Consider the following 12,218-nt stretch of genomic DNA (forward strand, 5'->3'; position numbering starts at 1 on the left):
TGCAAATATCCGTTGGAAGGGATTGTTGCACAAACCATACTCCGTATACTTATCCTTCTTCCCATCTAGTTTTTGTTACAGGCATTAAACTAAGCACATTATTTTCTTCTCTGTCACAAATAAAGTAGACATGGCAATATGCTATGGTCATGCAGCTAGTGGAGACTGCCAGTCTCAGCACTTTATCCAGCACTTTTATAAATCAAAGAATGAATGACCAACTTCCACGCTTGATAATCACAAAAAAGACAAAACGCTGTTAACTATCCACCATGATGTATCTGAACATGTCTAAAAACAAACCACAAATACCTTTAAAAAGTCTTACAACATAAGAGAAATAAGAAAAAAATGAGGAGAAAGGAATATCTGGTATCTTAGCTTTTACCTGGATGAGTCATGGTGACAGGCTCCTCACTTGACATATTATTGTAAATTACCACAGCTGAAGCATTATGTAAAGCTGCCCGCAGGATTTTTTGTTTAAAGGTGCAATTTCCTCGCTGCAGTAGGGCAACCCACTGCTTGTTTGTAGGAACTGGAAACCGAGTTCGTGGATCACAGCCTAAACGATCTGAAACTAAAAAAAGGAGAGAGATGTGAGTTAAAGTTTGTTGATAAAAATATCTAAAAAGCAGTTCACTGGCTAAAATTATTGTCTAGTTATGAGACCAGAACAATTTGCACAACCCAAATTTTTAAGCTAAATAATAATCTCTAAGTGTTAACCATATTTGATCATTATGATCATTACACTTAAGGATTTTTTTCAGTTCCAGAATACTTACTAGTGAATATTTTCAATACCTGGTCAGAGGAATGGCAAAACGTTAGGATAAATTTGTTCATGTACCGCTGTCATCTTAAGTTGCCCAAAATTTATGTATATATTTAGAATTTTGAATGCCGATTTGGAAGCGACTCAAAAGGCCATCTTGTCCAACCCCTACCTGGAATATCAGAATCACAGATGGCCATCCAACCTCTATTTAAAAATCTCTAATTGCTTGGTGCTCCAATTGCTTGGTATAGGGACACGGGTGGCGCTGTGGTCTAAACCACTGAGCCTGGGGCTTGCCGATTGGCAGGTCGGCAGTTCGAATCCCCGCAACAGGGTGAGCGCCCGTTGCTTGGTCCCAGCTCCTGCCAACCTAGCGGTTCGAAAGCACATCAAAGTGCAAGTAGATAAATAGGTACCGCTCCAACGGGAAGGTAAATGGCATTTCCGTGTGCTGCTCTGGTTTCACCAGAAGTGGCTTAGTCATGCAGGCCACATGACCTGGAAAAACTGTCTGTGGACAGACGTCAGCTCCCTCGGCCAGTAAAGCAAGATAAGCGCCACAACCCCAGAGTTGTTTGTGACTGGATTTAACTGTCAGGGGTCCTTTACCTTTACCTTTTACCAATTGCTTGATACTTGGGAGACAGTCCTATTGTAAAAGCTAGCTTATAAACTAAGAATATGCAGTATAGAGAACAGAGCAAAAAAAGATTTTATTTGCTATAGTTTGGTATGCTTTTATTAACTATATCAATGATTTAAAAAAATGAGAAAGACCCCCTCCAAAAAAATGTATACAACTTGATATGGCAAATTTAGTAAGATGCAATGGTCAATCTTTATGGTAGCTTTGAATCAGTACAATGTCTAATTGTGCCTCTACATGTATCAGGAAGGCAAAGAGGCTGGCAATCTCTGTCCTCTTCATAGCTTCTCATAGAATCTTCCAATATTTACTGGAACTAAGGGATACTACCATACACCTTGAGTGCCAGACACATCAATCAGCATTGTAAAGGACACAGACAACCATGTCAGCAAGTTTAATTGTCAATAGTTGTCCATTATCATCTGTCATCTATGATCAGTCATTTAGAATCCATTTCTAATGTATATTTTTCTCAAGCTGAGGACTCTGAATATATATGCTGGAAAGTCTCCATGGCATAATGAAAAGCAATTTAAGAGTAATTTCAAGCTTATACAAATCACTTATTTAAAAATATGTGATCTGAAGTCATTTATGTCATTTCACAATCGTACAAAAGGTTACTATATAAAATGTTTTCTCTTTTCAATAAAGTGCCAAATTCCATCAACCTAGTCTATTTCAAATTCAAGTACCTTCTCTGTACTTAGCTCTACCATCCTCTACCTTAGCTCACTCACAATGAATTCTGAACTTCTTGGGTGCAGTGAATTTGCTATGCTTTCCAGTTTTTCAAGCGGCCACATTCAAAGATCATCTGGCTCAGAACATTTAGAGCTAAGCCACTTAAACTTAATATTATTTAGAATCTGATCTAACATTGCATGCAAAACTGCTATCTAAGGTCTTGTCTTTCAAGTTGGTTAATTCTTTTTTTATTCAGTGGTGGTGTTCAATGCCTACAGCACAGGTGATGCTGTAATACTCAAGTACTCAACAAGTTGCTGTAATGCTCTAATACTCAACAAATAGTGGATTATTTGGAGAAACTGGTCTGTCCCACAAAACATGCAGAAAATGGGATTTCACCATCCTATTAAGTATCCTTCCTAGTCCTTCCAAGAACTTCCAATGAAGTATGCAACTGCTTATTTTCTGGTAGCTATTGTAACTGCTAAAGCAAAATCTTCTGCATTTTCTATGTGTTATGTGTGAGAAACTTTTGAGGTTACACCTGGCAAACTTGCATAGTTGTGCTAATTAGAGAAAAATAGAAATCCCCAGGTGTCATCTTTTGAGCTACAGGAAATAAAGACTTGGCAGAAAAGCATGTAAGCTGAAGCAAAACTGTGCTCAGACAGTTGCAATTTTTTTTTGGGGGGGGGAGTAATTTCAGTCCACAGAATTTTGGAGCATAATCCACTCCAAAGGAGAATCTAAATCTCAAAGTAGTACAGTATTCTGTATAACACTGCAACATCTTGGTTACCAGCTAGCAGACAGTGCTGATCAGATGCTTCTTGTTACAGATGGCTCTCTTGACCTTTACCACTCTGGAAATATCCACACCTGAGATGTACACATTATATAAATTTCAGGAGTGGAGGGAATCAAACATGCCTCTAACTAAATTGCAGGTGCACTTTTCTGTAAACAAGTTTCCCTGAAACACCTTTTCTTGACTACTTAAATACAGAATCATCCAGCCCATGTGACAATCTGTATCACTTCAGATTACAAATGTATGGATGAAATGGTGAAAGCTCACATATTACAAAACTGCACAAATGGGTTGGTAAAGAATGTTGGTCACCAATGAAAGGAACCTGTCAGTGAAATGAAGGAAGATGACAATTCCCTTCCCCACTACAGGTCCCATGCCATCATCTGTTTGAGGATCCCTAATCCCCTGAAGCAGATGCGGCGGGGGGGGGGGGGGGGAGGCTGAGAGCTATGAGAGGGAGGAGAATTGCCCCCCTCCATTGCCTCCCTTCCTCATTCTGCTAGCAGATTCCTTCTGGAGTTCTAATCATCCATGGAGCTCACTGGGTGACCTTGCACCAGTCACTGTTTCTCAACCCTATCTCACAGGGTTGTGAGGATAAAAAGGGGAGAGGAAGAACCATATACATCACTATGAGCTTCTTGGAGGAAAGGTGGGATATAAATGCAATAAACAAATAAAATAAACATCTAATCTGAGTTTATATAACTGAAGTTTGGTAGATATTTTTAAAAAATAAACAAGCTAGTAAACACTGGTTTAGTCATGTCCACAGAATGAAAGATGGCAGGATCCCAAGGACGTGCTCTACTGGGAGCTGGCTTCAAGCACCAGGCCTGTTGACAGAACCAACTCTGCATTACAAAGATGACTGCAAATGTGACATAAAGGCTGGTAACATCAACCCTGCTGTATCCCTTGCATATGACAGCAGTGCCTGGAGACAGTCAGTCAGGTTGTGTATCCACAGCAGTGACCAGAGGAAGAATAGGACCTCTGAGAGGAGCACAGAGAGAAGAAACGCCATGGGGCATCAGCCTCAGCACAACTGGGTGCCTTCATCTGCCTCAGCTGCAACAAAACACATCTCATCCATACCAGTGTCTCTACAGCCACAGCAGGTGCTGTAACTCTTCAACAATTTGACTTCACCCCCAAAAGTACACTCCTCCACTGTCCCCTCAGACAGACAGATGCTGTACACCAAAAGAAGTAAACTCCTGATATAATAGATTCAATGTAGGCATTTCCTTAACACAGCAATGTTGTTCAATTTTAAGCTTATTTGGAAGTACAGTACTGTAAAACTGTTGCAATGGAACTTATTTCAGAGTTGGTTGTATTGCATACTAGTTTACTCACTATCTTTTGAAAAAGAGAAACCAGGCGGACCATAAATGTGCAAACATCCCACTATCACAGTGGATTTAAAAGGTAATATTTTGTTGCAGGTCCACTTGTATTGCAAAAATGCTGTATCAGTATAAAGAGAAAAGACAGAAGCAGCACTAACACCTAGCAGCATACATTGCCTTCCCCTCACAATTACAATATCAAATAAACAATTTCATGTAAACATTCAGGTTAATTCCCTGATGAACATATTTTGTTTCCTCTCATTCTCAGTTTTACCACAAAACTGGGGACATGTATTAGATTTAACGGAATGTGTGTTCTCTGGGGAAAAATGTTTTTGAGAACTCATTCCTATTTTACAGGAATGTCTCAAAAATGTTGATTGTTGTGATTCTAAGCCAATGATAGGGAACCTGTGCCTCTACTGATGTTCTTGGACTCCCATCAGCACTAGCCAGTATGACCAATCATCAGGTAATAAAGGAAATAAAAGAGCTGGGAGTCCAATAGGTTCCCCATCTTGACTGAAATTCTTCCGACAGATGCAACACAGATTATGGCCTTTCCCCTCAGTTATCAGTTTCAGCAGTCACCCAAGTTCTGCCTACAACTGAAATTTACTGAAGAATACGGAAGTACAATTTGCTTAATTCAAAGAGGAAGCAGCAGTGACTGCTCAGCACTTATTTGCTTATAGTTAACAAATTAGCATTGTGCAACAACTTACTCTTTTCCTCTCCAAAGTGATTGAACTGAAATAAATGTTTATAACATCCACCTGCTAATATCAAAAACCTTGCCCAAAGTATCAAGCAATATGACTACAGTACATGTGGTAGTTTTCACAGCACTGTGGAGAAAATATGTCCTAAAAAGCTTAGAACTAGAACACACATTTATAAATTGAAACAGTTTAAAATTAGGCTACTTTGGATTGGCAGTATCAGAACATTTAGTCACCTGAGGCTCAAAGTACTTGTTATGAGGAGTTCTACAATTCTTTCATCCTTGTGCTGGTTAAACACAAAGTAGTCTGGGACAAGGTGGCAGGGGTGGGGAGCTGCTTAATTCTTTCTCATTCAGTAGTTGTTTTAGCTCAATATAATACATGCTCAGCTCCTTTTTTAAGTTGTGATAGAAAAGATGTAGGGTTCCCATATGTTTTCCCCCTATGGAAGGAAAGTAGCTTGGGGAAGGCAGTTGTGAGCAAAATGACCAGAGGGGAAGAGGAAGCAGTTAAGCAGGTCTCCCCAGGCACCTTTCCCCACAGACACAAGTTTGCCCCAGGCTACTTTGGGAATAAAACAAAAGTAGAAATGACATTTTTAAAGTATCTTAGGTGGGGTTTTTTTGTCTATCTGGTTTTAAGTTGCTCTGGGTTGCCCTGGGCAAGATAAAGTGACGAACAAATTCAATAAATAATAAGAGGAAAAAGAGGAACAAGAAAAAAATAATAGAATTTACTTAACAAAGTTAAAATCTATGATACATAAATACTTTTAGAATAGCTTTTTGTTGCCAGCATGTGCACGTGAGTGCAAATATTTCTGCTTCTGAACTATATTATATGTAAATATGGGATCAGATCAACGTGACCAACATTTTAACAACCTTCATATCACCCTCAAACCAGTTACTCCATTCATGACATCACATAAGAAGTATAACATATTCACCAGCTGTGTTCTGTCATCTCTTATTTTCCTTTTATCTTCACTTCTGACTTCCCTCTGTAGCCCCCTAGCCTCATGCTGTGGCCCCCCATTTGTGTGATTTTCACCTGTAGCCCACTTGGAATATCCTGGGGCCTCCCGGGGGCCATATGGCCCCCAGATAGGAAACACTGGTTTACACAAATAGCTGCTCTCTAAAAATCCACACATCCATAAAAAACAACTAAAGCTTCACTGTGATGGTTCTGCTACAATACTACTTACTTCTGACAAAAACACCAGTTACACCAAGGCCAACCCAGAACTAGCTTCAGCTGTATTTTTTGCCAGATAACCCACTCCAGTTCTATTCCAGTAAAAAATCTTCACAAATACCAATACGTTTGGGGCCTTTATAATTTTCCTTTGCTTAAAATTAGAGTATCTCTGTTATCTAATCTTGAAGATAATGGTTTCCTTCAATTTGAATAAAGTTTTCCTTAAATTTGATTTATTAAGCAAAAACTATCTGACAACATTTTAAAGATTTTCCTGATACATAACAATTTATGGATTAGGATTCATCACATCATATATTATTCACATTATTTTTTCCACAGCAAACATTAGATACTGTCTGAAATACTTTTCCAAAGGAAAACTATGTCAGGGAATATCTAATGTTTTTACAAAACACAAAAAAACCCTCTACAGTATTTCAAAGAACAAGAAGTAGAGATCTGCATCACACTTAACAGCCTTCCCCAACTTGGTACCCTTCAGGTAGAATGAGAAATACATACAAGAACACTATATAAAATTATTATAATAAAACAGCAGTAAAAAGATTTAGGAGTTTACCTGGAAATGGAAACATGCAAATAATCTTAATACTCTTACAAATTGCAAATGCCTTCACAACTAGAGTTTATTCATGAAATTCAATTCAGTCACTTTACTTAACAAGTGCAATAATTTCAGTGCACTACAAAACATATACATAATCTTTACTACCTATACCAAAGTTCAGGGACGGTAAATTTGATGCCAATATCATTTACCTCAAGAACCTGGACTTCCTATGGAAATAAAAATGATCCTTAATCACAATGAATGTGGTATCATGGTTAGACTAGGACCTCTGAGACCAGTGTTCAAAACCATTAAACCATTAAACTAAGTGGCCCAGTCTCAACCTCTCAACCTAACTTCACATGGTTGTTGTGTGAATAAGGAGGGAGAGAAGCATGTACACCATCTTCAGCTACTTGGAGAACATGGTATATAAATGCTACAAATAAATACTAAAGATCCATTCTTCTCAGAGATTATTCACACAGGCATAGTAACAGATCAAGAAACGTGCAAGTGCCAGCCCATCTCCACCTGGCGGTATGCATCTGCTCCTATGCACAGGGCCCAACCTTTGCTTTTACCACCACAGAATGTCACTTGGAACATTTATTGTGGATGTAGAAGGTTGAACTTTGCATTTAGCAGATGTACACAACACACTGGCAAACAATTTCAAGTGCCTTTCCTACTCTTACTATGTATCTTGCTATGAAGAACCCAATCAGTGTGTTAAGAGTGTATTCATTTTCACAGTTGACTCACAACAGTGAATGCATGATATAAAAGGGTCACCTGGTACAACTATTGAGATCAGACATATTCAGGTTAACTGACACTCAAAATACTAAAAATAAGCTACATACAGCAGCTTACATGCCTATTCTGAAATGTGTGACTTCAATTTCACTCTCATATTAACTGCTTAAAGACAATGCATCTGATATAGAACAGCCTAAATGGAGCAACACACAAGAAAAAAAAAGTGGTAGTTAATGGCTGCTGTGTATTTAGCTTTCCCAGTAATATTGGACTAGGTTGGTAAATGATCATGACACCAAATTTTAATGATTATACCATTTTTAAACTGCAGTAATTTGGAGGGGTGAAATTTCATAACCTATAATGTTGACTAACTGAAAGTAGTCGTTTTCTATTTTAAAATAAAACAACTTTGCTAGCAGTCTGTAAGCTGTTTAGCCACACTATTTTCCATTCAGTATCAGAAAAGTAGCATACAAACAACAGATGAAAGAATTGTTTTAAAACAGTTTTAAAATTCTTTAAATAAAATAAAGCCAACTGGAATAGGGGTTCAGTAAAAAAAAGTGCCCCTAAAAATTATTCAAGTTCTGCCTTTTTTATTCCACTCCTCCCCCAAATAAGGAGAAACCTATTCCTGTGATGGAAAGAGGAAGTGATGGAAAGAGTGATGGAAAGAAGAGTCAAAATAGATAATTTCAGAGACGTAAACTGTCCTTCAGAGGCACAAACTGTCCATATGAGAGGTACGAAATGTCACTAATTTGTGGACCTCATACTTACACCCCACTCTTCCCAAATGGTACAGTGCAGGAGCACTCTGTGTCCTACTTCTTATTATTTCTGAATTGCTGTCCATGTACAAGATGCTATTCACCATGGTCCCCCACCTTTCGGTTTGGAGAACTACTGTATATTTATACAGACTTTAGAGTTATCAATACGTTTATGTCACTTAGTTCTTATCCTGCAAATGTTCACTCTGTCTGGCTAGAGTTGGAGACTGGATGCAGACAAGCTAACTAAAGCTGAATCCAGATAAATAATTATGGCTGAAAATGCTTTGTGCCCTATTCCTTGGACATTCAGATATACCTGAACCTAAATTGTACTATCAATAGGTCCTTAACAGTCAAGACAGCATAAAACGAAGAACATCTATAACCTCAAACAACTACGTATTGTTTTCTATTAAATTTGTTCCAAATAATCTTTTTAAATGTTTAGGGCATGTCATTCTCAGCATGCATGTAATGTTAGTTTCACAGGACGAAAAAGGAAAACCCTACAGTATTTAGATGAATTACGCAAGGTTTTAAGCAAACTGTTAACATGCAAAGAGCACAAAAGAAGAAGAAAATTAAACAGAAGGTGAGGTATGAAGAAAAAATAGGAAGTAGAAAATGATACAGGCCTAAGGCTGCAATACTATACACATAAACCTAAGAGTAAGTCCTACAATGAGACTTGCTTATGAGCAGACATGCATAAGATCACATAACTCAGAGTACTGACACTTAACTGCATAGAAGTACTAAATTAGAACCTATTCACCACTTAACGCTTACATGTATGTCCTAATTGCAATTAAAAAAATTAGTTACATAGCACTTTCCACTTTACAATAGCGATAACACTGCATACTTAATGTATGTCTTATGCTTACATTCCAGAGCAACCATTTTTTCTAAGCAAGTTTTCAACTGTGACAAAAAATCAAGCTACTGTGTATAAGAATCTGTTAAATATATACAAAGCACTCTTACACAACTTAAAACAAATCTTAAGCATCCATTTATGATATTAGGTAGAATAGAACTTTATTGCTCCAAGGTCTTTCAGAACTAAAAAGGTACCCAAGAGACTGTCAGGTTGAGATTTTTTAAAAAAAGACTTACCCATGTGTCTAAATTAATGTAACAGTAATTAATGGATTAACTTTCAAAGGACTAGGAAAAATATTATTTTTATAGAGAGCTGCTATTGGCAGGACTGCCTGTTCTAGATGGAACTTCACTTTAAAGCAAGTTAAACACTAAAGCTAAGACTGACTGGCCTTAGTCTCATCTTCGTTTTCGAGGGCCAGATGGCATCCACAGTCAGATTGCTTGCAATTAGTTCCCTGATATGTTGCTTACCTCCTTAGAGGGAAGAACCTTGCCACTATTATCATTCAAACCTGGAAGGCTGTAGAAATTTGCAGCAGATGCAGAAACCGTCATTCTTGCCTGTTGGCTGAAACTAGTGTGATACCATACTAGATTCTTATGTGGGAGGCTTAGAATCAATCTTGTGTTCAATGCCCTTGAATACTCACAAAGAGCCATTTCACACATTACACAGCAGCAAACTCAGATTTACTTCAGAAGGGCAACTTGACAGGCAGCTCCCAGCAGGCTGAAAAGGAGTGCCTATGATACATGTGTTTTTAACATGTGTGTATGTATTTTAGGTGTACACCTAAAAAAATGTGTAAAATTGTACTACATTCACCCAGATGTACTTCAAAGGTCAGTCCACAAACTGTCTTTCATAGTTACCAATTGCTTAAATAAGGAATTACTGAAACCCAACCAGAACCAATGGGCATGGGAGGAGGCAGAGGGTTTGATAGTTTTTGTGAAAATTTTAATGTGCACTGTAAGGAAAGCTTAACAAACCAAAGCCTCATTTAAACTAAAGAGAAAGAACCAAAGGAAATCCTTACCTCCATTGATTGGCAGAGGTGCCAAAAGTTGGCCTCTGACAGCTACTTTGGGAGAATCTTGTCCATAGCGCCCACGCTCAAGTATCAGCAAAGTAGGTGTTGAACGATCAGGACTCAGTACAGTCACATTTATGAGGGCTGTATAATATGCTTGACTAGCATTATCTGCACTAGCTGGAAGAGTGTAACAATTAAACAGGACCAAAATGGGCACAGAGGATAAATAGCTCCAATAAGGCAAAACCCACTTTAGGAACATTTTCAGCCCTAAAAAATGTAAATTTTATCTTCAAAACGTCTCTTGAACAAAAGATTATTGTGTGCATAAATTCATGTTATTCCATATCACAATAAAAAGGAATTAGAATCGCTACAAGAAGCAAGAGAGCCACCCTGGGTGCCTAGTCCTTTCCATACATTCAGCCACCGGAGAAAGCTTAAAATGATATGGATGGTGGGGGAAAGGAGATTTTTTAAAAAATATATCGCGTTTTAAAAGGTGGAAACGAATCAGAAGGAAGAAGCCGGGATAATAACCTAAGCCTTACAGCAGCTGCAAGGAAGACGACACACAACAGCTTATTCGAAGGAGAGAGGGAGGCAGTGGGATCCAAATGCTTTAAAAGCAGAGGATGGGGCTTCAGAGGCCGAGCAGTCCGTCACTCGATTCCCGAAGAGAGGGGCAGCTCTGGGCCTGCCCGCTCGCCTCCTGGGGCTTCGCTTTCTGCCAAGGAGATGGATGAGGGTAGGCAGAGAAGCGCAGGTGGCGGCGGTCGCTCCGGCGGGGCTTCGTATCTCCGGGGGCGGCCGCGGGGAAGGAGCGGGCGACAGTCTCGTCCGAGGGGGGGAAGCAGTCACTCAGCGTCGCCGCTCCACCCGAGGGCACAGAGAGACAGAGAAGGCAAACGGTGCTGCCGCCGCCGCTTCCAGGACAGCCTGCGGCTCGGCAAGGAGAGCGCTTCGGCGCCGCTGCTTCGGCCGCCCCGGAGCCTTCGGCCCTCCTCAGGCTTGCTGTCGGGTCCCGAGGCGGAGCCCAGTTTCGCGCGCAGCCTCCACAGACCCTCCCCAGCCCCAGGCGGTCGACTGCGGCGGAGTCAGGAGCCGCGGAAGCTCCATGGAGGCCGACTCGGCTCCGGCCGCTTCGCGGGTCCCTCCTCTTCCTCTTCCCACCCCCACCCCCCTCGGCGACCAACAGCCGAAAGGAAGCTCGCGGCGCCAGCAGCCCCACCCACCGAGCAACCGTCAAGCCTTTCCCTTTCCCCCCTCAGCTTGGAAACAACGGCAGCCGGCAGCGCCCGGGCGGGTTCTTACGGCGGAACCACCAACTGCAACCTGCCGGGTAGTTTCTCGCGCCGCGTGCGCAGGCGCACTGCGCCAACCCGTTGCTCGCCCTCGTCCTCTCCCCCTCCTCCCCCCCACGCACCGCCACGAGGAGGTGGGAGGGAACTCGAGTGAAAAGTCACACCCACTCCTAGGGGAGGGTGCGCGAGCGTTACAGTCAGGGACTGAGGCAGCGGAGGCGGGGCTAGTTTAAAAATAGTTGGGTTGCGCTGGATTCTGAGGGAGAGGCGGCAGCGCGGTCGCTGTTCTTGGGGAGCTGAACCGTCGAAAAGGGAAAAGGCAGCCAGGCTCAGGGACAGCTGTGCATGCGAACTAGCTCCACATCTATATGTATCTTCCTTATATTGCTTTACTGCAACCCCTCCCCCCTCCACACACTCATTGGACACTGAGGCAGGACTGGTGTGTGTGTGCTCCCAATAGAAACTGACCCTTTCTCCTCCGCCGTTACCAGTCGATCGAAGCTGAGTGTCATTATTATGCCCTCTTCCGAGGGAGCGAAAGCAGGGCAGCAACACCCGTCATGTCCCCCTCAAGCAAATCACTCCTTCGCTCAGTCCGTTTACCTCACACCGGCCATTCCATTTCCCAGCCATAAGCCCCCTTTTCCTTCC

At 41.0% G+C, this 12,218-nt stretch overlaps 1 protein-coding gene across 3 annotated transcripts in view; it reads right to left on the reverse strand.

Moving 5' to 3' along the window:
• The window catches only part of RNF130 (ring finger protein 130), a 43,058-nt gene extending 31,973 nt beyond the window's left edge, over window positions 1-11,085 (reverse strand). The window contains exons 1-2 of one of the 3 annotated variants that reach the window (XM_081851468.1): window positions 10,264-11,085; window positions 389-580 (exon numbers count right to left, since the gene is read on the reverse strand). In XM_081851468.1, the coding sequence (XP_081707594.1) occupies window positions 389-580; window positions 10,264-10,522 (451 nt within the window). In that variant the 5' untranslated portion in view covers window positions 10,523-11,085. The remainder of the gene's footprint in view (window positions 1-388; window positions 581-10,263) is intronic. The other 2 variants (XM_081851467.1, XM_081851469.1) reach the window with 2 other exon arrangements.
• Window positions 11,086-12,218: the final 1,133 nt, after the last annotated feature.

The sequence above is a fragment of the Podarcis erhardii genome (assembly GCF_964252035.2).
Source record: "Podarcis erhardii genome assembly, chromosome: 2".
In the NCBI taxonomy this organism is placed as follows: Eukaryota; Metazoa; Chordata; class Lepidosauria; order Squamata; family Lacertidae; genus Podarcis; species Podarcis erhardii.